Source organism: Mustela putorius, unplaced genomic scaffold (assembly GCF_011764305.1).
Source record: "Mustela putorius furo isolate JIRA1106 unplaced genomic scaffold, ASM1176430v1.1 tig00000196_pilon_pilon_pilon, whole genome shotgun sequence".
In the NCBI taxonomy this organism is placed as follows: domain Eukaryota; kingdom Metazoa; phylum Chordata; class Mammalia; order Carnivora; family Mustelidae; genus Mustela; species Mustela putorius.
In genome coordinates this window covers 10,178,370-10,206,218 of record NW_025421310.1, presented here as the reverse complement: position 1 = coordinate 10,206,218, position 27,849 = coordinate 10,178,370, and the positions used below count along the sequence as shown (strand labels likewise).

Sequence of the window (27,849 nt, the reverse complement as noted above, 5' to 3'; positions counted from 1 at the left end):
GGAGAACCTGAGGTGGATGTCTGATGTCAGAGATTTGGGGATATCTGGATGGGGGGGAGGCCTGAGGATTTGGGGGTGTCCAAGAAATGTCCAAGTGTGGGAAGGATTTGGAGCATCCCAAAGGCTAAAAGTGAGCTGAAGGGCTGGGTCAAGTCTTGGAGGTTCAAGGTGCTGGGATGCAGTCCAGGCAATGGGTGGGGTGGGGCTTGAGGGGGCAGCATCTGTATGCAGAGGTTAAGTCCCAGGACCCTGTGGGGATTTAGGGGATGCAGGGTGCCAGGGTTGGTCTCAGGAATTCTGGGTACAGGTCTCATGTCCTGGTAATTTGAGGGGGGTATTGGGGAATTTTGTGTGCTAGGGCCAGATCATCCCAGAAATTCTGAGATGGGAGGTCTGAGTCCATGCAGCAAGAATAGAGGCGAGCAGATCCCTTGGGGGAACGTTGGGATGGGGAGGGAGAATTGGGGAGAGATGACAGGGTCACATTCACCAGGGTTCCTCCTAAAGGCTGAGGGAGCAGCTGTCCACAGCACACACCCCATGCCTCTGTTTCTACCATCTGAGCTCAGCTCATTAGCTCATTTTGGGGGCTCGAGTGACTGTTACTCCTTCCCCAATATTGTTGCTAATATATATATATATATATATGTATATATATCACACCAATGTGATGGGTTGCCCTCCTGGGGTGAAGAGTAGGAGGCCAGGAAACCCTCCTGTGGCTTAAACTCCCTTTGAGATCCCTGCCCCCTTCCCAGAATGTCCCTTCCCTCAGTCCTGTGGCATGCAGCCCCTGGTGGCTTATTGCTGAGGTGGGGTGGGGTGGGGGGGTGTCCAGATTGAGGGAGGCATGCAGAGTAGGGGAGAGGTGCCCCAAAATATAATTGGCATAATTTGGACATATTTACAGGAGTTTATGGGAGCGGGATGTCCTATGGCTCATGGAGACCTGAGAAGGCTTTATTGGGGGGTAGGGTAGAGAGTTGGGGGGGCTGGACTTTGGCTCCTCCCCCTCCATCCTGGGGGCCCAGGTGGGGGTGAGGGGTCCGGGGGTGTCTGCTGGCGTCGTCGTCTCAGTTGCATATTATTAATGACTTTTTGATTTAAAAAAAAAAAACAAAACCCTTTCCCCCACCCCCAGCTCCTTTGACCTTCTTCCCTGTCACCCCCGAGTCCCCCCACAGGGGGGAGGGGAGCGCTAGAGGATGGAGGGCAGGGTTGGGGGAGCGCGGCGGGCGGCCCTGGGAGAGCCCGGGGGAGTGGCAAGGGGCGCGAGGCGCAGGGACACCCCACTCAGACCCGCGATGCTGCTCAGGCTGCGGGATTTCTCGTAACCTGGGGGGGGGGGTCGGAAACACGGGAGGAAGCATGGAGATGGGGGTGCAGGGGAAGGGTCCAACAGACAGAGAGACCCCGAGACAGGGAAGCAGAGGAGAAATGACCAGGAGGGAAGGGAGATGGAGAAAGAAAGAGAACAGAGAGCCAGAGACAGAAAAAGTCAAGAGACAGAAAAAGGTGAAGCAGAGGGTCAGGGATAGAGACATAAAATGAGGGAGACAGAGGGGATGGGAGACAGAGACACCAAGACATAACAAGACAGATGGCAGAGACAAAGATGGACAGAGGTGGACCAAGGAGATGGAGAGAGAGAGAGGTGAACAAATTGGACAGTCAGTCAGCATCAAGGAGAAAGGTTCAGACATGGGGAGGGGGGAGAGACTCAGGGTTAGGAGGCAGGGTGATGCCCACCGAGCCTCCCTCACCCAACCCCACCGCAACCCGCCCCCCACCTCCCCTCCTCCTCCCCCGTTGGCCCCCTTATCTGAGGCAAAAAGGTGGGGGGCAGCAAGGCAGATGGTGGGCAGCCGGGCATGGGGAGGGAGCTTGGTGGAATGCATGTAGGGGAGCAGCCGGTGGGAGGGCTTGGGTGGGGGCTGACCTAGTGGTGGGGAAAGGGGGAAAGGCAGGTGATGGGGCTGTGGGAGGTGGAAAGGAGCAAAAGCGGGCAGTGCCTGGGGGGGGGGGGTTGCTGGAGAGCAGTCTGAGTGGGCCAAGGCTCACCTGCAGGTTGTAATGGGGTATCTTTAAAGGGTCATGAAGTCTTGAGGTGGAAACCTTCTGATGGGAAGGTTCTCACAGTGTCTTGAGAGCCAAAGGGATCTAAGACTGGGAGAGTATGTGTGTGGTTTCTTGAAAGCTTGGGAAGATCTGAGTTCTGCCAGTGTCTGGGGAAAGTTTCAGTACTTCTCTGGGCCATGCCAAGAGGTCTGTCTGGATGAGGGCATCTTGACCAGAGGGGAAGGGGCCTGGGGGGCCAGGGTTGGAAGCCCAGTATCTTGGGGACACCCCCTCCCAGCCATTCCCAATTGCTAACCTGGGGGGAAGGGGCAGGGGGGGACCGAGGGTCTCGCGAGGTCTCAGGCGGTGACAAGAGCTGGGGACAGAAATACACAGAGTCACGGCGGGGGGAGGGTGGTCAGGGGGAACCCCCCAACACAGCCTCACTGTTGGGGGGACGGAGAAACGCCGGAATCTCTTCCTCCTCTCTGGTGTTTTCCGGGGGAGGGGAGCAGTGAAATGGGGGCGGCCAGAGACATCAAATATGGAAGGAGCTTCCGGGGTGGCTGGGGAGGAGGACCAGGGGAGGAGTGGGTGGGTGCGGAGGAGGACCAGGGGAGGGAGGCTGGGGGAGGGTTAGGGAAGAAAGGGTAACAGGTGTCAGGAGTTGGACTCAGGAGGTTGGTGTGAGAAGAGGAGAAGGAAAGGGTCATGGGTGGGCAAGGGGTGGGCCAGGGGGAAGGGTCTTGGGAGGAGTGGGGGAGACAGTAGTGGACACCCAGGGAGGGCAGAGAGGAAGGGAGGAGCCTGGAAGTGCAGGAGTGGGGAGGGACCCAGGACGGTGGGGGGGGGGGAGCAGATCGCTCAGTCAGCCCCATCAGCTCCAGCCACTATTTGAGTTCAATGAATGGATTTTGGCATCAGAGGCAAGAGCAGCAGAGACCTCCACCCGCCCGCCCCACTCCACCCTCCCTCCCATTCCCAAATCCTCCCCACTCCCTGAGCCCCTCAGTTCTCTGGGGCCCATCTAGATCCTTGGGGTGGGGAACAAAGGGTGGTACTGGGTGCAAGCAGGGGGAAGGGTTAGGCGGGAGCAGGGAAGGGGGGGATAATGAGATGAAAATGGAGGATGAACTGGGGGAGATGGAGGGATGGAAAGAGAGGAGCCACAGTCCCTCCTGGACGAGGAGCCTGGAAGCCTGGATTCTCGTCCCTGTCTGCTCTGTGGCGGGGGTCACTCAAGGCCCCCCTGAACTGATGTGAAACAAGGAGCTTGAGACAAGGCTGTCCCTGGAGGCTCCCCAAGTCCTATGACAGCATCTTTGTAGGCTGTAAGCAGGAATTTTTTGGGCTATTATCTCTATTTCTAAAGAAGTTTCCACAGACTGTTGTGATCAAGTGCCTTCAGGCAGCTTCCCTATCACTTTGAAGATCAAATCCAGCCTCTCACCAAAACCTATCATGATCCTTCCTAACCCCCGCCCCGCATACTCTGTCTGGCACACTTGTTCCCTTTGGATAGTCACTTCCAGCCACACACCCCTCCTTGCTTTTCCTTTGACAAACCAAGCTCACCCCATCTTAGTACCCCTGGACTTTTGCACTTGCTGTGCCTTCTGACCAGCTGGCCCTTTGCACTGTTCAGGTTTCGGTCTTACCTCCTCAAAAAGCCCTTTGCAGACCACCCCCCTCCCAGTGGCCCCCCCCTCTGAAGTGGCCAGAGTAATCACCTTGTTCATTCATTTGATTTTCTGCTCCCCGGATCAGGGGGTGGCAAACGTTTCCTGCAAAGGGCCAATTCCTAAATATTTTCAGCTCTGTGGGCCACACATTCTCCGTGGCAGCTCTTCCACTCTATTTACAAAACAGCTTGCTGGCAGACTTGGCCCCTGGGCTGAAGCGTGCCAATCTGTGCTCTAGCATGTTCGCTCTGTGATGGCGGATTCTTGCTCTGTGCGCTGCCAAATCTCCAGCGCCTGGAGCTGTGCCCTCAGTAATGAGCTGCTCCGTGAAGGAGCGGATGGAGGGATGGAGGAAGCAAGCCCTGTGCCTTAAGCTAGGGTGGCTCCGAAGACTACAGAATGTGTGTTCGCTTCCTGGCAGAAAATAAATGCCCGACTGTGTTTGCTGAAAGATTCCTCGACTACCTTGCCACTCTCTCCCCCTCATCTGCCCACCGCTAGTCCCCAGCCCCCTCCCCATCCCTGACTCCCTCTACCTTGTCCCTTTCTCTCCATCCCTGTGCACAGCCCTGAGCTGGGTACAGGCAGCATCCTCCCCCTCCCCCTGGATCTTCATCCAGCCTCCTGACCTCTACTCACACACAGCCCAAGAGCCCACCTGCCCTCCCCGGGGCCCTAACCAAGGTCCTGGCCTTTCAGTCCAGTCCGGCTTTCCTGCCTGTCTACCTGCCAGTCCCCGGTCTCCTCAGCTTTGCTTGTGCTGGTCCCTCTGGTCACCACCGTCTAATGAGATCATTTCTTCGCTTGAGGTCAGGCTAACTCCAGACATCAGTTCCTTCGGGAAACCTTCCCTGTCGCTTCCCTCCTACCCTGGAGAGTTCCAGTGTTCCGCATACTGTGTGTCCCTGCGCTACCTCCACTTCCAGAGATCACCTCAAACAGGAACTTTCTAGGTCAGTGTCTGCCTCTCCCATCAAACCGGGAGCTCCCCCGGGGCAGGGGGATGGTCTTCCCTGCTGCCTCCCTGTGCTGAGCACCAGGCCAGGGATGTGCAGGTACAGACAGATACTCTGTGCATGCCTTGGTCTGTTCACAAGTCACTGCATGAGCAACTGAGTCCCCCTCACCCTGGCTTGCACCTAGAAGTGTGCTGGGTGTGCACCCTGCTTTCTTCATTGAATTTAAAAGACACCCAGGGGGGAGGCAAGGGAAGAGATGAGGATAGGGGTGAGGCTGGAGCTCAGTCGTGATGGGCAGGGGAGGGAGGTCAGGTGGGGAGGCCTGGGTTAGTTCTGGTGGGTGAGTGAGGGGCAGGGCAAGTCCTGGGCAGGTGGGTATAGGTTCGGGGTCGTGGCTGCAGGTTAATTGGATGGAGCCGTTCAGTGAGGGGACGGGAGTCTCGGTCAGTGGGGGCCACATGTTCTCAGAGGGGTTAGTCAGGAGGGAGGTGGGGATCCAAGGTTGGGGGCTACTTACCCCGGGGGGAGGGGATTCGTCCGCTAGGGGGATATCCAGGCTGCAGCGTTGGCGTTGAGGTCGGGCAAGAAGCTTGGGGGGCCTGGCTTACGCCAGTCTGGGGGGGGCAGTGGGGGAGCACCGATGGCTGGGGGTGGGGGAAGAGGCCAGAGGGTCGGGGGGTGGGTGTGGGAGATGGAGATGGAATAAAGACAGGTGAAGGGTCAGTGGTGAGGAAATTTGGGGGTGGGAGGTGTCTGGGAGGAAGGGAATTTGGGGCCAGGGGATACGGGAAGGGAAGTCCAGCACCTCCTCCCCCCACCTCCCTCTCCCCCCTCCCCTGAGGGAGGGAGAGAAAGAGAGGGAGGGTCCCGGGGCCAGTGGAGGGCACCTCACCTTTCCGGATGGAGCCATCAGGGGAAGGGGCATAGTCGGTGAGGAGGAAGCAGGCTCGGTCCCGGCTATAGCGGCCTCGGCTCCCAGGGGTGATGGGGCTCTTGTCTTCCGGGGACATGGCGGGCTGGTCGATGGCTGGGCAGTCCTCATGGGCAAGCGCAGCTGCAGCGGGGTCCCCATTGGGGCGGGGATCTGCATGGGGTGGGGGGGTCAGACAGAGACAGAGAGGACAGAGTGAGGTGTGGGAACTCAAGATGGAAGATGGAGGGGAGATTAGCAAGGAGGGTGTTGGAGAATGTTGGGTGCCAGAAGTAGGTGATTGAGGGGCACGGTGTCTCAAGGAGGGGACAGGAGGGGTGCACAGTTGGAAGCAGGGTGTCAGGGTGTGTGCTGGTGGGTTCAGGGAGCCAGTCATTGGGGGTGGGGGGAAGGACAACCAGGAGAGGGAAGGGCAGCCAGGGGTGGGTGTGGATGGAGGGTGCTGAGTGGTAGGAAGTGGTGGTTGGGCCAGGTATTAGGTGCTGGAAAGGGCAGGGCTGGGGTGGGGAGTTGGGCATTTGGAGGGTGGTTAGGAAGTTGGGTGGGTGCTGGGAAGGAGGCTGGGATAGGGTGCTGGGGGCAGTTGGTTGAAGTGAACTAAGTAGGACTGGGATGCAGTGTTGGGTTGGTAGGGTACCTGGGTTGGGATGGGTTTGGAGGATTGGCTGGGAGATCTAGAGGACAGAGAGGGAGTGGCTTAGGGATTGTATTGGGTGCTGGAAAGGGCACAGTGGGGAAGGGTTGGGAAGGTGACAGGGTAGGGAGGGGAGAAGTGGGGGTCCCCCAGGCTCTGACTTAAGCTATTTTTAATTGGTGTGAAACTGGGTCAGCGGCTGAGGGAGCAAGATGAGGGCCAGGCCGCCCAGCTCCCTTTCTTGACCTACTTAAGTCACGGGGGGGGGGGGCACCAGCTCCGGACTGCCCCCAATCATCGCCTCAGAGTCACAGACTCTCTGGGGGGGAGGGGTGGGCAACACCCAGTCAACTCTCTTCTAGCTCATCTCCTTTGCTTCCCCTCTTTATCTCGGCAGCCTCTGTCTCTCAGACCCCTCTTGGGCTGCTCTTGCTCTTGGCACAGCCCAAGCCAGGCCCTAGGTCCCGAGTCACCATCACGTGGCCGGTCCACCCTCTGGGCCTATCTTCTTAGCCTCTATCTTCTGGGTTTTTAAGCCTTGTCTCCTCTCTTGGCCTCACTGTTATTAGAACCTGAACTCTCTGTCACTGACCCTATCCCCACCTCCCTCCATTTGTCCTCACTCTCCTGCTCAGTGACAATTGCCTGATTTCTGACTGTTGCTTTTAGACTCTTTTCTCAGGGTCATCACTGGAAGACTCTGAGGTTGCAACTGTCCTTTGGCCAGGTCTCCGGCCAGCCAGTGATTCCCACATTAGACCCGCTCTGTGCGGGTGTCTGAGTCCCCCTGGCCAGAGGCTCATTACTCTGCCTCCCAGGTCCCCCGGAATGTCTGTCTCTCCCCAAGCTGTCTCCTTCACACAGAATTTGTTTCTGTGCCTTTTCACTGACCTCAGCAATAGCCATTCCCCTTTCCCTCTCTCCTCTGTCATGAAGCCCCCATCTCTCTTAACCTCAGCAGTGACCTCCCGCCTGCTAAGAACCTCTCTACCTCCCCACGGCCCCGCCCCCATGCACCCTTCTTACCTGCCCGGTTGATCTCAATGACTTCCTCCTGAGCCAGAGGGCAAGGCTCCCCAGGAGCTGGCAGAGGAGGCAGCCCCATGATCCCGAGCCCACCCGCTCCCCCCCTGAGCAGCCCGGGGTGCGTATGGGGGCCGGGTGGGTAGGCCCCAGCCACAGTCACCCCCACCGAAGGTGGGGTGATGGGGGGCGGGGGGCTGATGCCGCCGCTGCCGTGGTGGGCGTGGTGCGGGGGCGGTGGGGGAGGGTCAGGCTTGCAGTAATTGGGAGAGCCGGGCTGCGGGGGTCGGGGGATATGTTTGTTCTTCTTCTTGGGCAGCTTCTGCTTGGCCATGGCCAGCGAGTAGTACATGCCAAAGTTGTTGACGATGACGGGCACGGGCATGGCGATGGTGAGCACCCCGGCCAGGGCACACAGGGCCCCGACCAGCATCCCTGACCACGTCTTGGGATACATGTCTCCGTAGCCCAGGGTCGTCATGGTGACCACGGCCCACCAGAAGCCAATGGGGATGTTCTTGAAGTAGGTGTGGTTGGAGCCCAAGATGTCATCGGGGTCCGCGCCGATGCGCTCAGCGTAGTAGATCATGGTGGCGAAGATGAGCACGCCCAGCGCCAGGAAGATGATGAGCAGCAGGAACTCGTTGGTGCTGGCGCGGAGCGTGTGGCCCAGCACGCGCAGCCCCACAAAATGGCGCGTGAGCTTGAAGATGCGAAGGATGCGCACGAAGCGGACGACCCTCAGGAAGCCCAGCACATCCTTGGCGGCCTTGGAGCTGAGGCCCGACAGGCCCACCTCGAGATAGAAGGGCAAGATGGCCACGCAGTCAATGATGTTGAGGCTGCTCTTGAGAAATTCCACCTTGTCCGGGCAGAAGGTGACACGCATAAGGAACTCGAAGGTGAACCAGACCACGCACACGCCCTCCACATAGGTCAGGAAGGGCTCCGTCTCCACCTCCACATTGGTGATGTTCTCTGGTGGAGCCCCGGGGATTGGGGAGGCCTGGGTCACCGTCTTGTTGCTGATATGGATGAAGCCTTCATGGGTCTCCAGGCAGAAGGTGGTTATGGAGATGAGGATGAAGAAGAGGGAGGCGAAGGCCACATACTGTGAGGCAGGGCAGGAGAGAGAGGGCAAAAGATGACCCAGGCATCTGGTCCACCAGCCAAGTCCACAGCGGCCCCTTTTCCCAGCCCCAGACTCCAGGGAAATTCAGAAACCCCATACCTCCATCACAGCCCGCACCCTGCTGTCCCCTCTAACACCTGAAAAAGGGGAGGAAAAGGATCGGAGGCAGCTCCCCCCAGCTTGGGATAGGAGCTGACTCCAGCAGTGCAAACAGATGGGCAACTGTTTTCATGGAAGCAGCAATTTCTGGTCCTTTGCTCTATGTCCAGACCACATTCCCACACTCTGTGTCCTATCTCAGGACTTCCCAGCAGGCTCCAAGGATGCTGGGGGGAGGGATAGGGGTGTGGTGTGGCGGGAGACCAAGATCACTCACCCTCTGTGTATCAGAGGCTTTGGAGCTCAGCTTGGAGCCAAGGGAAGGGGAAGGGGGGAAGGTGGGTGGGGAGACAGAGTACCTGACGGTTAAGAAAGCCTGGATTTGAATCCAGCCTTTCCTGTGCCTAACTTGGGCAAAAAGTTTAAGCTTTCTACACCTCAGGTTTTTTGTTGTTGTTACCAGATTATTATGAGGATTATGTTAGATGAATATACAGAAGTCCTGGCTCCAGAAACAGTGCTTGGCCCAGCATCTGGAACTCAGTAAGCCAGACTGCGCTCCTGTTAGGGTACGTGGGCATCCATTAGTTGGAGACCTTCAGAGAGCCTTCAGAGAGGCCTTCAGAGAGCAGCCAGGGCTTAAGGACTCTGGTCCCAATGACCAGCTCCAGAGAAGGGAGAAAGCTCGGTGTCACCCTCAACTAGAGAGGACAGCAAAGGGCTGGAACCACAGAGGGGTGTTAGGGCCATAAACAGGAAAGGAAGTGAAGAGTCAAGTCTGCAGAAATAGAAAAGGAGAAAAGCAAGGAGGGTTGGGGTTTCAGGCTGTGGAGAGGAAAGGAGGGTCAGGGGCCCAAGCATCAGGGGAGATGATGGAGCCAGGGCCATAGAGGTGACCAGGCTTTAGCCAAAAGTGCAGAAAAGGGGTGGGGCGCACATGTGTTATTTCAAGATGGAGAGAACCAGAGTCCTGAATGCAATGGTGTAGATTTTGAAGAAAACCTTGAGGAGCAGAGGAGGTGCGGTCAATATCTTAGAGAAGGAAGGGGACAGAGCTGGCCCCTGGAGATGACAGTGGGTTTTATCAAATATGCAGAGAAGAGAAGAGTGGGATTAGTGCCTTGCAGGGAGAAGGAGATGGGTGTTAAGGCAAAGGGGGGCTTTAGTCAGTTGGGTAGAGGAGGAGGGAGGACCTGGGCAGCTTGAGTTTTAATCAGGGATGCAGAGAAAAGCGGGGGGCCCAGGCTCCGACTGCAGACAGCACCAGCCCTTGGGGTGGGCTGGGGGCCTGCACACCCCTTCAGCCACTCCCCTTCCTCCACAGGGCTGGGGGGCGGGGTCTGGACTTGGGAAGGCTCAACTTTAATCTGAAGTGCAGAGCAGAGAGGTGGGCCAGAGGCCAGAGGCCGCCGCACAGCGCATGCCCCGTGCTCCCCCGCCCGCTCCGAGCCGGGTGCGCGGCGCAGGCTGCGGCACCGCAATGGGGGCGGCCCGGCCGGGCCGGAAGGCGGAGCGCGCGGCGGCCAGCACCGTGGCCAGCTCCCCCGCCGCAGTGCGCAGCCGCCGCAGCTGAGAGCGGTCTTAACCCGCTCCGGGCCGGAGCAGAGCAAGCTGGGCGCAGCCGCAGTGCCGCTGCTTCGCTTCGGGTGGCCGCAGGCAAGGAGTTTAACTCCTTCCCTCCCAGGGCAAGGAAAGAAAGGTGGGCACCCGTCGCAGAGCGCAGCTGTAGAGTCTGGACTGCGTTGGGGCTGGTTTAATCCCTTGCCCCCAGGTGGTTCAAAAGCAGAAGGGGCAGGAGGGCAAGGAGTCTCTGTAAGAAGGAAAAGAAAAATTACGGGGAGGGGAGGGAGGATGAAGTAGGGCTGTATTCTCTACGTTGCACTGGCCTCTGCTCCCAGCTCTGTCTGTCAAGCTCTCTCACTTGTAGTCTGGAAAGTACCTGGCAAGCCGACACTCAAAAACCGTTTGTGTAGTAAGTGAGTGACAACCCTCACTCCCCCATAACTGTCCCGGACCCCGAGGTCTCACCTCAGCACCCTTCAACGGAGTCACGAGAGAAGGGCGCCCCAGCCATAGGGGAGGAGGCCACTCAGAGGCCTGAGGGGCATTTAGGGCTAAGGCCCTTCCGAACCTCCTCCTCCCTACCTACCCCCACCCAGCCCCAAATCTCGCCAACTCAGCGCTTCCTGGGACCAAACTTTATGCAGTGCCTCTGGGCTACCCCCCCCCCTTTCGCTCCCTCCCCTGGCGCGAATGCGGCACTGCGGCTCCACGTCCTTCCCGGCCCAGGACACGGCACGATGGGGGGAGGGGCGGACAGGTTCCTCCGGGTGTTTGGGTCCCCCGGAGGCTAGGAGAGGGCCCGGGAGTTGTACCTCTTTCCCCTCCTTTCTGATCCTCCCCCAACTTTGAACTGTCCCCCTCTCTTCCAACACAGGGAGGAAGTTAGTAGGAGGAAGAGGTTCAAGGGAGAACAAAGGGGGAGGGTAGCTATTTAGCCCAGGAAGTTAGAGACCTTTGAAGGAAGTTTTGGGGGGTAAGATGAAGGGAGCTTTGGGATAAATTTGGCATTTCAAGGGAGTTAAGATTAGAGTGTGAACTCTCTGGTTCACTTTTGGGGTAGGGGAGCAGAGAGGCCCAGCCCTGGGGTTTGGCTGATGGAGAGGTGGGGAGCTTGGGAAAGGGGGAATGCGCAGAGCTGGGGTAGGGACCAGTGGAAAGATACCAAGGCAGAGTAGAAAGAACTGGGAGCTATTTTGAGAGGAAGTTTTGGGACAGATAACTGGGGGTGGGGGAGGGAGTCCCAAAGATTGAGGTTCAGTAAAGTAGGAGAAAAGTCAGTTGATTGACTTGGAAAAGGACTGGGAGGCTCTGGATGGGGGATCCTAGAGATAAAAAGTGGGAAGGGAGAAGAAGCTGGGAGAATCTGTGGATGAAGAAGGCATATGGGAGCTTCTGGAGAGGAAAGACGTATTATGGGGGCTCAAGACTCTTCTGAAGACACTGAGGAGGAGTGTGAAAGGCTTGGGGGAAGTCTGGAGCTTTATAGAGAAAGTCCTTGGGATGGGAGTTGGCGTGGAGGATGCAGGAAGATATGTGAACACAGACACAGAGGGGACTGGATAGGGTCCCAGGAGGAAAGGCTCCTCAAGACTCTGTGTTGCCATAGGGGAGAGGGGGAAAGTGTGCTAGCCAGAGCAAGTGGTTTGGGGGCTCACAGGGATCCAGGAGGTTCTGAGATTGAGGCAGAGTATTCTAAGACTTTGAGAGCACAGTGGGGTTCAAAAATAGCCAGAAGACTCAAACTTGAAGAGAGAGGAGGTGTAGGGAGAGGGGCATAGGGAGAACCCCAGGGACTGAGGGTTGGAGAGGAGCTTCAGAGGAGAGGCAGCTTGCAGGGAAAGGTAGGGGCAGTGTTCACAGAGTCTGGGACACTGAAGGTTAAGAAGAGAGGTCTTCTGGGGGCACCTGGGTGGCTCAATGGTTTGTGCCTCTGCCTTCCACTCAGGTTAAGATCTCAGGGTTCTGGGATCAAGCCCCGCATTGGGCTCTCTGCTCAGCAGGGAGCCTGCTTCCCCCTCTGTCTCTGCCTGCTGCTCTGCCTACTTGTGATCTCTATTTCTCTGTCAAATAAATAAATAAATAAATAAATAAAATCTTCAAAGAAGAAGAAGAAGTCTTCTTCTGAGGGTCTGGGGATGGTCCAAGAAACTGAGGGCTGCAGAGGGGTTCTCTAGCGGTCTGAGGGGATGACCCAGAGAGGTGAAAAGGATTTACAGGGGCTCAGAAGACTCGGGGCTGGAGAAAGTTCTTCTGAGGGTCTCACAGGAGTCCAAGAAAGGAGGTAGTGAGGTTGTTCAGAGAAGCCCAGGAGATTCACAGACGGGGCAGAAGTTTCTAAACGTGTTGGGGAGCGTAGGGAAGCCGGGTGGGGTTTGGAGGGATCTGGGGTATTCTGAAGGTTGAGGAAGCGTCTTCCGAGGATCTGGGAATGGCAGGGAGAGGGGGTGTGTTCACAAAAGTACGGGAAACTCGGGGTTGGACAAAGAGGCTTCTCTAGAAGAACCTGGGAGGCCCAGAGACCAGGAAGGCCAGAAGGGGTTGGGACCCGCCGCCGGATTCTGCGGGTTAGGATGGGGGCACTCCTAAGGGGCTGGGATCTCCAGGAAGGGGAGGAGGGATGGGGGCTCTGAGAGCACGCTCACCCTGGCGGCCCGCGACGAGTAGGGGTCCTCGAAGAGCGCCCACACGCGGGGCTGCCAGCGGCGCCACCACGTGCCGCCTGCGCCGCCCGCGCCCCCTGGCGGCCCCCCGGCGCCGCCGCCCGCGTCCTGGAAGCAGAGGCGCTTGAGCTCGCCTCCCGCGCCGTCCAAGCCGCCGCCGCCCGCACCCGCCTCGTCGTCCAGGCCCGCGTCGTGGGCGGCGGCGTTGGCGGCGTTGGCTGCGCCCGCTGGGTCCGGAGCCTCAAAGGAGTCGAGCGCCTCTTCGGCGTCGCGGTGCTGCCGGTAGGTCATCCAGCAGCAGGCCTCCACGTCGGTCTCGTCGATGCCCCAGAAGCCGAGCTCCTCCTCGAAAAGCGGCCCGCACACGTCGGCCGGACAGTGCAGCTTGCCTGTGCGGTAGTAGTTGAGCACGTAGGCGAAGACTCCCGGGTGCCGGTCAAAGAAGAACTCGTCAGCGCCGGGATCGTAGTCGAAGCGCGCCGCCGCCTCGGGCTCCGTCAGGCCGGCCAGCCGCGTCCCCGGCAGGGTGCGCAGCGTCGAGCGGTACGTCTCATGGCGCACGCCGCCCACGTTGATCACGATCTTGCCGCTGTCGCCACCGCCGCCGCCGTGCCGCCCCATGGCCGCCGCCGGCAGCCCGGGGCATGGCTCGGCGCGCCGGCCCCCGGGCCCGCGAGGTGCCGGGGGGCCCGCCGAGGACGCGGCGGGGCCGGGCTGCGCAGACTGCTGCTGCTGCAGCGGCGGCGGTGACGGCGGCGGAGGAAGCGGCGGCGGGGACTCGGGCGGCTGCAGCGGTGGTGCCGGCTGCTGCTTGCTGGCCCCCTGGCGCCCGCGGAAGGACGAGACGCAGACTGAGCTCAGCATTGGACGGGGGGCGGGGCGAGAGGGGCGGGGAGTAGGGGGCGAGGACTCAGGGGGAGAGGCAGACAGGATTGGGTGGAGGAGACGACGAGGGAAGGGGGCGGGGCCGCTGTAGGGGAGGTACAGAACTGATTGGCCTGGGGGAGGTGGGGCGGGGCTCAGGCAGGGAGAAGGTCGGAGACTCGGCACAGCCTAGCTGGACGGGGCGGGACTGCAGGTGAAGCACACCGATTGGATCTTTCTGAGAGAAGGGGCGGGCGGAGCTAGGCGTTAGGGGGCGGGACCGACAACTAAAGCTGAGGGGCTGGACTGCGCAAGGAAAACGGAGGAGGTGGGACCAGATATGAGATCTGAGTGAACTGAAAAAAGGAATGGGTGCAGCAGAGGAAGGGGACACGTCCAAACTATTTAAAGACTTCTGACTGGCATGGGGGAGACGGTCCTGACTGGACAGAGAGCTGGCAAGCAGGACCCGGTGGGGAAGGGCGGATGGAGACAGTCGGCTTGGACCCCTAACTTCGCTTTGTCGCCACAGGGCGGATCATAAGGAGAGGCAGGGCCCTGAGAAAGTTACGAGCAGTCCTAATTGGCCTGGGAGAGTGAGGGGGCGAGACTAAACGAGGGGCGGGAACTGGAAATGTAGAGTACTTTGGCGAGACTGGCACTAGGCTGGAATAGGGACTGAGACCCAGTGAGGAGGAGCGCACGTAAGCGAGGCCTGGAAACCTGAGAGCGTCTGGCTAGGACTAAGAAAGGGGGCAAAGTAAGGAAGAGGAGGGACCGGAGCTGCAAACTTGTCCTGGTTAGACAGTGCTGGGCCGGGAAAATGAGAGTCAGGATGGATGGAACGGATCTGAAGAAGGTGGGCGGGGTCTACGAATGGTAGAAAACCTCTTGAAGGGCGCTGTGGGAAGGCGGGAGTATGGTTCTAAGAGGCTTGTAAGGAACCAGGCTAGGCGGGGTGGGGCTGGGTTGAGAGTAGAGAACGGATAATGGGTACACTATGGGAAAGGTGAGATCTGCAGGGTACAAAGATACTGGGCTGGTTGGAAGGGTGGGACCTGGAATGGGGAGTCTTGGGGCTCAGAAACTGGGAGAGAATCGTAAGAGTCAGTGGGGCTTTTAGAGGGCGATACAAGAACTTCCAACTGCTGATGAAAAAGGGACCAAGTCTACACAACAGCGAACTGCAGACTGGAGACCAAAGGATAAATGAGGACTGGTGAAGAGGGAGTCTTAAGGGCGGCGGAGGGGAAAAACCTAAGCGCTACGAAGGCTAGGAAATAAGCAGGACCAATGAAAAAATGGGGCGGGGCTAGGTGTCCGGGAGTCCCGGCGGGAGGGGAGAGAGGGAAGTTTGGGGCGGGGCTATATGAAGGGCGTGTCCGGCCCCGCCCCCTTAGCTGGCCAGACGCCGAGTAGCAGGGCGCAGGCGCTGGGGCGGGGCCAGCGGCTGCTGCCCGGGCTGCGGCGGGAGGAGGCGGTGCCTGCGGGAGCGAAGGGGGTGGGTCAGGGGCTGCGGGCTTCCTCCCGCGGCACTATCCCTGGCCCGCCGCCTCCCTCTGCAGGTGCGGCGGCTGGTTCGTATCGCCTACCCACCCACCCCCCGCTCCCGTTTCTGTGTCTCTCGATGTCTTTCTTTCCCCTTTCTTTGAGTATTTGTCCCTTCGTCTCTGCCCTCACCACTCTGAGACTCTGGCCCCTCTTACAAGTCTCTACCCTCCCTCTGGGTCTCTGTCCCATGGTTCTCTGAAGGTGTCCCTCTCCTCTGAGTCTTTGCCCCCATCCTCTCCCCCAATTGTGTCTCTTTCCCCCCTATCCCCAGTCTCTTTCTCCTGGTTTCTGTACCTTTTTCTCAAGGATTTGCCTCTATCTCTGGGCCTCTGTCCCCTCCCTGTCTCTATCCGTCCTCTTTGTGTCTCTAACCTCCACTACCCCCTCCCCGCCCCTCCTCGCCAATCTGCCCCTTCTCTGGGTCGCAGTCCCCCTTGTTCTAGGACCCTGTCTCCCACTCTCTGGGTCTCTGTTCCCTCCAACCCTCTGTCTTCTTTGTGTCTCTGTCCTCCACTCCCCTCTCCCAATCTCTACTCCCCACCCCCTTCTCTGCCCATTCATCTTGCCTTTCTGTCCCCCTTGCTCTTGTTCTCTTACAACCTCCCTCCCAGTATCTTTTTCCTCTCCTCCACCACTTTCCCTCCCTTGTAAGTGCCTTTTCTCTTTCTGCCCTTTCTTTTTCTCTGTGCCCCTATTTGGGTCTCTATCCTCGCTCCCTGTGTCTCTTTTGCCCCCTTCTGAGTCTCTGTCCCCACTTCTTTGGGACTTTGTCCTGCTGTCATTTGGTCTCTGACCCCCCCCCCCCATCACACCCTCTAATCCCCATCCTGGCCAGGCTGCGTCACTGCGGAGAGAGTTGAAGAAGTGAGGCCTGTCCTGCAGACCAGGGAGGTAGCTTCCCTCACCCCCTAGACCCTGGGCTCCCCCGCTGCCCCCGATTCAGTATCCTGAATCCAGTATCCGTGAGCAGTCCTAAAGCCCCCGATGGGACCCAGAAAGGCAGAGAAGAGACATCGGAGCCTCCTACTCCTCTCTGCCCAGAATTCTGGTGTATCCCCAGGCAGAAGCAGTGAGTCTTGAGGTGAGGGACTGGACTTAGGCTGAGGCTTGGGTTGGGTAAGGTTTCTGAGCAAGTCGGGTGTGAGGGTGGTGACTGGAGGAGGAGTTGGGTAGGCCTTAGGAGTGGGAGTAGGGGCTAGAATAAGGACCTAAATCAGCCATGCTCCTTTATATCCTCTCCCCTCCCCCCAACTCTACTTTTCTCTTCTGCTTTTGACAGCAGTCAGGCACGGGATCAAGTTACCAAACCAGCGATTTTTGCGGAGGTCAGAAGATGTGGAGAAGGTGCGAAGGAGAGGGAGGAGGCTGAAATAGGGGTGAGACTCCAGATTAAAGACCATAGGAGCAGGAAGGAGGCCCCAGGGCAAGGAGTAACAGGATAGTCCAGACTCCATCAGGCCCTGGGAAAAATGAATGCCATCACTCCCTCATGGCCCTCCCCAGACCCCACTAGGTTATGTGGGGGGATTTGTGAGCCTGGATTCTGTATCCGTGGGGTAGGCTTCTGGAGGCATAATGTAGGCTCCAGCTAAGGGACGCCCAGCCTTTGCAGACAGACCAGAGGGAAGTGGACTCTATTTTTTGGCCATAGACACTAGTAGGGTGTAGGCCAATATCTGTCCTCCCCTTCAGACCTTTCTCTTTTCTCCTCCTTCCCAACCTAATCTTTCCCTGAAATTCCTGAAAGCTCCAAACTCCCACCTCCGTCATCCTAGGCGCCCTCTTTTAACTTACCCTCCCCCATTCTCCAAGGCCCTGGAATTGGAAAAGGGTATCCCGCTTCCCAATTTCTAGGACCCCAGGATCGTTCCTCCGCCTCCATTCCTATCAGTTCTACGAAACGGGGTCTCCCGAACACCAAAGCTGAAAATACGGAGACTCTGCCTAGGAACTTGGGTTCCCCAAACCCTCCAAAAACCTTGGCCCCCAAACCTCGTTATTAAGGAAGAATCTCTCCGCTGTAATTTTTGAGTCTTCATCTCCTGGGTATCCCGCCTCCCAAACTGGGATCTGGGCCGTCTTACCGCCCCCAATACCCGAGCCTTCTCCCCCTCCCCCGTACTCACCCCAAGTCGAGGCGGTGCGGGGATGGGGGAATCCGGGGCTGGCGTTGGGGGAGGGGTGACCCAGCCCCGGCAGCTCAGGGCAGCAAGAGGCTGCGGAGGGGGGGCAATGACATCATCGCCGGAGGAGGGACAGCATAGCTCTCCCCAACCCGGGGGCTTCAAGCCCCGCCTTTATGGCGGACCCAGGGGTGTCTCAGATCCCAGAGGAGAGAAGAGGAACAGAAGATGAAGTCTGCGGGAATCGTATCTCCACTCCTTAAAACAAGGGTTGGAAAGCCCTTTAGGATTCAGCCACCACCCCCAACTGCCACCTGTCGCTGCCGTCGCGACCTGTCGCCTCCCACGCATGTTGTGGCTGCGCCCGCCCCCGGCAAAAGAACACAGCCTGGAATACAAGGTCCATGATGCTCCGCGGTGCCGGACGCCTTTGTCTACGGAGGGCATAGGCGAAGGGCTTCATGGGATTCGTAGTACAAGGCTCCCGCACTGGTGTGAGCCCTTTTTTCCTTTCTTCCTCAACTCGAGAGAGCTGAACACTAATTTTTCTCTCCAAAAATCGTGCGCTTAAAAATTTTTTTAAAAGGGGGGGAACCCAGGTAGGGTCAATGTAAATAACGGGTTTTTACTGAGTAGCTAGTTATGCTTCGGCTACCACTCGGTGCGCGTGCGCCTAGCCAGCGCGCCAACCGGTGCCCTGCGCCCACGCGGGCCCGCCCCCTTGTGGTCCTGCTTCCCAAGAGCGAGCGCGAGCCAGCCCCACCCGGGCACCGCCTGTTAGGTTCCCGCGATCGAAGACCGCTACATAGGTCCGCAAGAAGACATCGCCAAGAATCCAGAGGGGCCCTGCAGGCGGAGGCATGTCCAGGGCCTGGAAGCCAGACAAGCAGAGGCGAACACCACCCCGAGCAATCTGCAGGACGACAAGAGAGGCCACTGGGTGTGTCACGCGCACCTAACCCTCCTCTTCCCGGGGAGCCAGAGCCTTGCCCCGCCCACAATCCCGGGCACCAGAAGTGTTTCTGTGACCCCCTCCTCAGTCCTGGTGATGTCTCACTCCCAGCTCCATCCTCTCAAATCCCATCTTACTGCATCACTCTGACTTGTTACGACCACCTACCTGGATGACATAGTCCTGGGCTGTAAGGTTAAACCAGACCCCACCAAGGAGAAAGGAGACTGGAGGAAGTGTTGGAATTTTCGAGCACTGGATGAGGTACTGAAGGAAAAGAGGAACAAGGGGAGTTGAAGGATTCCTGCTCTGCTTAAAGTAGATACTCAGAGCCTTGTGTAGTCAAGCTCTACTGCCTTCTCTATCCTTACTCACCACACACATACATAATCATTGCCACTTCCTTTAGGCTCCCTTTTGATCAAACCTTTTCCTCCATCTACTTGTAGATCAAAAAATGCTGACCCCGTGAGGCACACAGAGCCCACAGGTGTATTGCAATTGCCTAAGTGTTTCCAAAGTGTTTTCAAAATTATTTACCAACTGTACACCACAGTGGTACAGATTGTATCCTTGGAGTCCAGTGCTGTGCAACCTTAGACAAGTCACTTAGCCTCTCTGTGCCTCAGTTTCCAATTTGAAGGTGTTAGTTGATAGTAATACTTAAGAGATATTTTGTGAGAAATAAATGAGTTAGTTTGGAAGAATGCCTGACATACTAAGAGTGTTATTATTCATGAACCAGGAGGTTTCAAATAATGTTTTCAGCTTTCTCCAACAAACCAGATCTGGCTTTCCCTGCACGGAAATACTTAGCTGGAACTGAGTGGCCGAGAGCTGCCCTTTCTAGACTGATGGGGTACCTGCTCTCCCATCCCACCACCCCCAAGTCCTTAAGAATACAAAGCTAGGCTGTAAATATTGTAAATGTTTACATTTGGAAATGACTGTAATGTAAATGACTACCAGGAAGTCTATTTTCCGTAAAAACCAATAGTAATTACCTTGTTAGGAAGGTAAGGAATGGTGAGAAGCTAATTTTGAGTGTATATCTCTCTTGAGAGAGATGACAGCATCAGAGCATTGTTCCGAGTACCTTAAGTGGGTTGATTTATTCAATTCCACAACATACCTAAGAGGTATTAGTGACCCTACTTTAGAGGTTAGGAAACCAAGACCAAGGAACACTAAGTGACTTGTCCAAGACAGCATAGTTCTTACGTGGCAGAGCTGAATCCCAACCCCAGGCAAGCCACATTGAACCACTATGATCTCCCTGGTTCACTTGGCTCATTACGAGCCCACATCCTGGATATTTGACTCGGATCCCCACAAACTGAGTTTTCTCTACCCTCTCAGCAGTGCCAAAGAAAACAGATATAGAGTCACAGAAATCCTAACCTGGAAGGAACCCCCCCTGCCCCCCGGGAGCTACAGGGCTTCTTGACATAGAAGTGAGAGAGCAGCTTTGATGTAGCACCGTGCCCCCCACCAGGCCTGAAACTCTCTTGGCACAGCTTCTGTGAGCCTCCACTCTCCCATGCCTCAGGCTGCTCCTGTCCTGTCTCCACTTCTCCTTTGTGTGGTGTTCCCCAAGGCTGCTTCTGGGATCTCTTCTCTCTCCCAGAAAGGGCTCCCCTCTTCTGTGGCTGATTACTGTCCGGGGGCTAATGCCCCCTGACTCTTCCTGCGCTTCCTTCACACCTCCCCCAGACCCCGCCAGGCTCCTTAGGCTTCCCACTCCCATTCAGTCCTGAATAACCCCCCATCACCATCTCCTCCTGTCCAGAATGACTCGGCAGAGGCCTAGGTGGGGTCCTTGCTCCCTCCCACTAGCCCAGGCTGTTGCTCGTGATGCCCAGTGCCTTTTACCCTGCGATACCTCTTAACCATTTATTCCCACCCTTGGGCATTGTTTTCCATCAAATCCCTACCAGACACTGGGTCCTCACCTCCCCCAACAGCAGGGAGACTCCTCCAATGGCGGCATGCAGGGCCTGGATCTCCTCAGTGGGTCCTGTGATGAGGGATGTGCCCGTGTCCAGGATGGCAGCACAGCCCTGAGCACAAAGAGTCAGCCCTGTGCCCACGTTCACACTGTGAGGGGGCAAGGAGTAGACATTGGAGCCAGTGCCCTAGGAGTCCAGGCCCTCTGCCCTTCCTCCTTAGCCCAGCCTGTCCTCCCTCAGACCCAGGGATCCTGCCCCCCCCAGACCCTCCTCCCTCAGACCCAGGAATCCTGGCCCCTAGCCCCTCCTCCCTCAGACCCGGGAATCCTGGCCCCAGCTCTCTCCTCCCTTAGACCCAGGAGTCCAGGCCTCCAAGCTCCATTCTCCCAGGACACTGGAGATGAGGCTCTTGCCCATTCCTCCCAGACCTAGAAGGCCAGGTCCCTCACCGCTCCATGTGGATCTGCCAGTAGGCAGGGATCGTGACTGGCAAGAAAGTGAGGGGTGGGATATAGTGAGCTGGATCTGAGCCACCCAGTACCAGCTCTCCTCCATCCGCTGCCTTAGGATCCCTGTAGAGGCAAAGTACTAGCAATGTCATGGGTGTTTCCCTTGCTAGCCCCAGGAGGGGCCAAGGAAGGGAATTCCTGCCAAGGGAAGGTCTCCAGGTTCTAGGTGGGAGTGGGGTACAGGCAGGGCCTAGATGTTGCGACTGGGAAGCAAAGCAAGAAGTGAAGAGAGAGAGGACTGCTCTTGAGGAAGGTCAGGATTGTAGGGTCCTGAGGGCTTTCTGAAGTGAGGATGGGACTTCTTGATTTGGCTGTGGGAGATGGAATTTTGGGGGTGGAATTTAAGTGGAGCATTGGGGTTTGTGAATTGGCTCTGGCAGGTGTGACTTGGGTAGAAGTGGGGTGGCTTCCTGGGTGCATGGCGAGACCTTCTGAATTGAAGGTCTCATAGTTCAGAGGTGGTAGACTTCCTACTTGGCTGAGAGTGGGGGGAGGAAGGGCAGTGATTCCTGGAGGTGCAGGAGGAGAGATCTACACAGTGGGTTGACCGAGTGGGGTGGACATCAGGGTAACTGAAAGTGCACAGGATTTTATGCCTATGGCATATGGGCCTCCAGAGGGAAGGTGGGGACTTTCTGGATGGTGGGTGGAGATTTCTGAACATAAGGTCAAGCTTCCTAAAAGGTACCTGGGACTTCTTAGATTAAAATGGGTAGCTTAGGGCGCCTGGGTGGCTCAGTGGGTTAAGCCGCTGCCTTCGGCTCAGGTCATGATCTCAGGGTCCTGGGGTCGAGTCCCACATCGGGCTCTCTGCTCAGCAGGGAGCCTGCTTCCTTCTCTCTCTCTCTCTCTGCCTGCCTCTCAGTGTACTTGTAATTTCTCTCTGTCAAATAAATAAATAAAATCTTAAAAAAAAAAAATGGGTAGCTTAGGGGAACCTGGGTGGCTCAGTGGGTTAAGCCTCTGTCTTCGGCTCAGGTCATGATCTCAGGGTCCTGGGATCAAGCCCTGCATCAGGCTCTCTACTCAGCAGGAAGCCTGCTTCCCCCTCTCTCTCTGCCTGCTGCTCTGCCTACTTGTGAGCTCTCGCTCTCCCAAATAAATAAATAATAAAAATCTTTTTAAAAAATAAAATGGGTAACTTCCGACTTCTGGAGTGCATTCTCAAATAGCATTTGGGTTTTCTGTATGGTGAAGAGGGGATTCCTAAGTTGAGTAGGTAGAGCATGGAGTTTCCTGGTTTGAGTTTGGAACGTGGAGCATTTAAAATGATGGTGAGTGTCTTTCATGGGTCTTAAGGTTGCTTGGTCAGTGGAACTTTTGAACAGGTATTACTTATATTGATTGGGTCGGTGACTTGGTGAGCGCAGGATGAGACTTCTTTTAGTGGGTAAGGGACTTGCTAAAAACAGAACCCACTTCCTGGGGCTAGGACTCATAGGAAGGTAGACCCTTCCCCATTACCTGTTGAGGTAGAAGGAGAAGATGGGTTTATCCAGTAGCCCCTCGTCCACCAGTGTATCCAGCGGGGGCCGAACTCCTCCGACAGCCAGAATGGGGAAACCGAGGCCCAGTACCCCATCGAAGTGGGCAAACGTGAAGACCAGGCTGGGCTCCCACAGAGCCTCTCCAAAAATCACTGATGCACCCTTAATTCCTCCAATCTAAGGACAGATGCAAATGAAGCAAGTTACTTCTTGGAGGACATTACCTTTGTAACCCTGAGATCTTGCAAATGAAGGCCTGAATCCCACATTTGGAGACATTTGAAAACAACTTCAACTGCCTAGGAAGCTTTGCTTCTCCACTTAAGAAGCCCACCCCTTTAACCAGGAAGCCCCACCCCTGCTTGAGAAACCCTGCCCCTTTTACCCAAGAAGCCCCGCCCCTCACTCCAGAAGCCTCATGCATTTGCCCTGGAAGCCCCGCCTCCTAAGGCACCTCCCTAAGCCAGATCATCTTAGACATTGGGGTTCTCCCAGGCTCAAGTCCTCCTGGGGTCAAGGGTCACGCACAGTCAGCTTGTCCTCACTCAGGATGCCATCTAGCTTCCCAGTTCCATACTGAATGGCAAACTTGGTCCCATTGGGTTGGAAGGAGCTGGAGGCTTTGGAGTTGAAGCGGTGGTGGAACCCTAGGTTAGAAGATCAGGGAGGTGTCACTGGGGAAAGGGAATATCCTCAGTGCCTCCTGCCTCTGTGCCCTTGTCACCCCTGAAGGCATGTCAGAAGAGAAAAGTGCCTCAGAAATCCTTGGGAAGCCAAGAACCAGGCCTCCCTTCTCTCATCACCTCTGTTCAGCCTTATCATCCCCCATGAAATCTCACAGCAGCAGGGCGCCTGGGTGGCTCAGTGGGTTAAGCCACTGCCTTCGGCTCGGGTCATGATCTCGGGGTCCTGGGATCGAGTCCCGCATCGGGCTCTCTGCTCAGCGGGGAGCCTGTTTCCTCTCTCTCTCTCTGCCTGCCTCTCCATCTACTTGTGATTTCTCTCTGTCAAATAAATAAATAAATAATCTTTAAAAAAAAAAAAAAAAAAAAAAACCTCTGCCTTTGGCTCAGTTCATGATCCCAGGGTCCTGGGATTGAGTCCCACATCGGGCTCTCTGCTTAGCAGGGAGCCTGCTTCCCCACCCCCCCACCCCCCCACCCCACTCCTGCCTGCTTCTCTGCCTACTTAGGATCTTGGATCTCTCTTTGTCAAATAAATAAATTTAATTTAATTTAAAAAGAAAGAAAGAAAGAAATCTCACAGCAGGGCAGACTCAAGAAGTGGCATCTTATGGATGGAACCCAGAGGTTGGAGGAGCCAGTGTCAAAGACGACAGAGAAGTTTTGTGGGGGTGTCCCCAGTCCAATTTCCCCATAATACTGGGCCTGATGGCAAAACAGGAGAGAGGGGGAATGAAGAGCTTGGCTTCCTAAGTGGGGAGGAGGGCAGGGACTCTCTGGGGCCGTGACTCACATTCAGATAATTAGAGAGAGGTACAAAGACAGGCTTGTCCCCAGGGGATGGGGCCTCCAAACTGGGGGGCACTGCTGGCTTCCCCCATCCCCTCAGTGGGTTCAGGGTCCCACGTCCAGGGTAGACTCGGCGGAGAGGGATCCTGTTGGGGAGAACACTGACAGTTAGGAAACTACTCTTCCTGGAGACCCTCTATGACAGAATGTTCCAAATAGGATATAATGATAAAGCAAATGTCTCTATGGCCCTACAATAACTGTCATTACCAGAAACCCTACAATAACAACCTTCCAGGAAACCCAACGAAACACATATCAAACCATGATGACAAATTTCCCCAAAGACTTTATAAGAGCAAGCCATCCCAAACAGAGTTTCCCCCCTAGAATCTTTCAATAAGAGACATTCCAGGGGCGCCTGGGTGGCTCAGTGGGTTAAGCCGCTGCCTTCGGCTCAGGTCATGATCTCAGGGTCCTGGGATCGAGCCCCGCATCGGGCTCTCTGCTCAGCATGGAGCCTGCTTCCCTCTCTCTCTGCCTGCCTCTCTGCCTACATGTGATCTCTGTCTGTCAAATAAATAAATAAAGTCTAAAAAAAAAAACAAAACTAGCCTTTGCAGAAACCGTTCCTTGCATGCTTCTCATCATGATGTGAGAGACAATTTTCCTTATTGGTGGGGGGAGAGGACAAGCACCAAATCCCAATTTCATTATTTATATTAAACTATGTTCCAGATAATCAAAGAGTTAAGGTTAAATGTAATTTTTTAAAAGATTCTTTTCTTATTTACTTGAGAGAGAGTGAGCAAGAGAGAAAGAGTGAGAACAAGTCGGGGAGGAGCAAAATAGGGAGAAGCAGACCCCTCGTTGAGCAGAGAGCCCGATGCAGGGCTTGATCCCAGGACTCCAGGATCTTGACCTGAGCCGAAGGCAGATGCCTAACTGACTGAGCCACCCAGGTACCCCCATTAAATGTAATATTTAAGAGCACTAGAATGAAGTAAAATGTTTAAATGACTCTGGCATTTCAAAGCATGATAACAAGATCAGAAATTATTGGGGAGAATGTTGATGAATGGGACTCTAAAATTTTAAAACTTTGTACTCCCTTTTCCCAACACACAAAGCTGTTAAAAAAGTTGTGTTTTTTTTTTTAATCTAGGGGTAAATTATTACAGGTTATATGCCAAAGAGTTAGTACCTTTAATATGCAAAGAATTTTTACAAACAAATAAGAGTAAGATAAACAACCCAGCACTGGGGAGACAATTCGCCATGGTTCTCTCACATTTCCAAAGAGGGACTTTGTCAAGGATTTCCTTTAGTGAATAGCTTTGGGAGAAAGACAGTGTCTCCCTCTGGGGCAAAGAGCAAGCAGGTTTATGATCTACTATAAAAGGTTCAGTTTCCCTAAACTTTGGGTTCCTTTCCTGTAATATACCTTACTGCATGTGCAGGTCTCAGCCAGCCCTCTTCATCTCACCACACGGTAACTGGGGCTCAGAGAACTAGCAACCTGGCTACTACTGTTGCCAAGAGTAATAACCTGTCCTTGTCTCTGACCTGGGAGTTTTGTGTTTTCTATGAGCACCCATGAAATGAAACTGTGGCAAGCTAACTTCACAGTTCTTGATATCCGGTAGGAAAATAGGCAAAGGACATAAACAGGCAAAAGAAGTACAAACAAATAACATCCTTTTATGTTAGATGTTCAACCCCAGTAGTCGTCAAAGGAATACAAAGGACAGGAGTCAGAAACCTTTTCTGACCCTACAGACTGGCAAAGAACAATGATACTGTTGGCTAGGGGATTGTGAATTGATGTGGATTGATACAAACTTTCTGGAGGATGATTCATCAAGTATGTATCATAGGGCTTAAATTTGCACCCATTTTAGCCCAACTTAATTTCGGTTCAATGAGTTTCATCTATAGGAGATCACTGGACAAGTACACTAAGAGGTGTTTATGAGGATGTATCTAATTTTGAAAACTGGAGACCAACTAGCTAGGCCTTGGCTCTGCATGGAACATGCATAGAATGGAATCCATTCAAGCACTAAAAAGGAGAAAGTAGGGGCACCCAGGGTGGCTCAGCTCATGATCCCAGAGTTGGGATCATGTCCTGCATTGGGGCTCCTTGCTCAGTGGGGATCCTGCTTCTCCCTCTGCCTCTTTCCCTGCTTGTAGGCTCTCCCTCTCCCTACCCACCCCCCATCAAACAAAAAAATGTTTATGTGGTCAAATTAAAAAAAAAAAAAAAGGAGAAAGTAGCCCTCAATGCCAGTGGTTCTCAAATTTAGCAGGAACAGGAACCACCTAGAGCAGGAGTGAAGGGCAATGATTTTGTAAAAACTTAACCCGCCATTGGTGTCTGTTGCAACCACTCACCTCTGTGACTATAGCATGGAAACAGTCCTGGGCAACATGACTGGGTTTTGTCAAACTCCATAGCAGGATGAATTTGGCCCTTGAACTAAGTGTTTGCCAATCCCTGACTGAGAGGTGAAATTCAGAGCTTGTCCCTTCTGATTCACTAGGTCCAAGATGGAGCCTGAGAATTTGCATTTCTACCAAGTTCCTGGGTCATGCAGATGCTGTTGGTCTTGAAATGATTCTGAGAATCACTATCCTTTGCGCTGGCTTGGGAAATGGCCATGAGCTTTTTGGTTCAAAAAGCAGGTTAGCAAACATCCTGTGCAGTAATATTTTTGTCCTGTTCTTAGTCACTCCTTGGAGCCCTGCTCCCTCCCTCACATCTTTGCCCCCCATGACTCAATCTTTGAGAGACTCAAGAATGTCAAGTGGGGAAAATGTTTCCTGGAAGAGGACCCCCAAATCAAGAATTCTAGGGGATGGGAGAAGAGAGGAGAAGAAGTGAGAGATTGGGGTGTGGGGCACCAGAGGCCAGGGAAAGGAGGAGGTCACTGGGATCCCCAAAACTGGACTTCTTGAGACCTAAACAGTTTGGAAGATGTGAGTCTAGGGGAGTCACAGCTCTGAGTCTCCAAGATCTTGTTGGGTTGGGGTACGGGGAGTCGCACGTCTGGAGACCCCAGTACAAGATCATCAGAGCTCAGGGTGGGATCTGTGTGGTCCTCCCAAAACTTGTCTGGAGACAGGAAGGACAGAGGAGTCCCCCAGTGCAGGGTCTCAGGGTTGGAGGAACTTAGACTGAAAGGACTGCCCTCTTAGGACCTAACAGGGTGGAACCCTCCCACCCCCTGCCGGGTGAGAGCCCCGTTTGGAGATCTATGAACCCAAGAGATAGGAATCATAAGTCTTGGGGTGCTAGGCTTGGGAGTCACTGAACTGAGGGGCCCCAGACTTAAAGGGCAAGAGGGGGAGGAGCCGTCCCCGGTTTGGGGTGGTGATGGGGTCCCCGGTACCGGATCAGCGAGGCCCGGGCGGGCTCCACAGTCAGTGGCGGCGGCGGCAGCAGCAGGAGCAGCAGCAGCGGTAGCCGGGACATCTCTAGGGACCGGGTGGAGACCCATGCATTTTCTTCCCCCAGAGTCTCCACCCTGTGCCCCGCCCACCTCCGGGGTTCGGAAGTGACCCGGGCGCGAAGGCTCTCTGGGAGTGAGGGGGGGACGGCGGACGCGGGTCGGGAAGCTGCTGGTGTTTTTGGAGGGATGTGTGGAGTAGTTCTGTGGGGTCGCCAGAGAGGGTCAGCTTGTGTCGCCCGCGCGCCTCACTACCAACTTCGGGGGTGGGGAGGGGCGGTCTCCTGCAGGGGGCCTCCCCCACCCCCACTCAATCCTTCAGCGGCTGTCGCTCTTATCTGTGACTTTCATTTCACTTCACTGTTCCGAGACTCATTAACCACAAGAGTTTTCTTGGGCAGGAGAAGGGAGGGCAGGGGTGGGGGGTTTGTGAAGGATGTGGGGGAAGAGGGAAGAAGGTTAGACTAGAGGGTTTCGTCCCATGATAAGTGGGACCCTGACTCTTACCGGTTTATTTGGAAAATACTGAAACACATGCACGCCAATAAAAATAGTCCATAGCTCCATGACCATGGAAAGAGCATAAAAATAATTGGCAGCGTCTTTGTCTCTGGGCCTGCCCTCTTTTTCACTGACTAAGCCTCTCAAATATTAAATGAAGATCAGAAAAATCTACTGAAAATGCAGATTCCTGGGCACCACTCCCAGGGATCCTGATTCCAAAGTCCTGAGACAGAGCCCAAGAATCTGCA

General features: G+C 55.6%; 2 protein-coding genes across 9 annotated transcripts; both read right to left on the bottom strand.

The window, feature by feature from the left end:
• Window positions 1–939: 939 nt before the first annotated feature.
• Window positions 940–17,695, bottom strand: KCNC3 (potassium voltage-gated channel subfamily C member 3). 8 transcript variants are annotated; one of them, XR_006605881.1, is made up of 6 exons: window positions 12,724–17,695; window positions 7,291–8,398; window positions 5,592–5,783; window positions 5,217–5,343; window positions 2,375–2,434; window positions 1,253–1,335 (listed from the first exon to the last, which is right to left on the bottom strand). XR_006605881.1 is itself a non-coding variant. In XM_045077377.1 (5 exons), exons 1-4 carry the CDS (start codon window positions 13,603–13,605, stop codon window positions 2,418–2,420), a joined length of 2,199 nt encoding a protein of 732 aa, XP_044933312.1. In that variant the 5' UTR covers window positions 13,606–17,695; the 3' UTR covers window positions 1,210–1,335; window positions 2,375–2,417. The 8 variants fall into 8 exon arrangements, 6 of the variants coding, with proteins under 6 accessions (XP_012919291.2, XP_044933312.1, XP_044933313.1 ...); XR_006605882.1 differs by lacking the exon at window positions 1,253–1,335 and adding an exon at window positions 2,148–2,166; XM_045077377.1 differs by lacking the exon at window positions 5,217–5,343 and having other exon boundaries at window positions 1,210–1,335.
• A 189-nt stretch (window positions 17,696–17,884) lies between these two features.
• NAPSA (napsin A aspartic peptidase) lies at window positions 17,885–27,303 on the bottom strand. The gene is made up of 9 exons (XM_045077422.1): window positions 27,041–27,303; window positions 23,653–23,794; window positions 23,441–23,564; window positions 22,705–22,823; window positions 22,154–22,353; window positions 20,630–20,752; window positions 20,184–20,328; window positions 18,400–18,498; window positions 17,885–18,192 (listed from the first exon to the last, which is right to left on the bottom strand). Exons 1-9 carry the CDS (start codon window positions 27,121–27,123, stop codon window positions 17,953–17,955), a joined length of 1,275 nt encoding a protein of 424 aa, XP_044933357.1. The 5' UTR covers window positions 27,124–27,303; the 3' UTR covers window positions 17,885–17,952.
• Window positions 27,304–27,849: the final 546 nt, after the last annotated feature.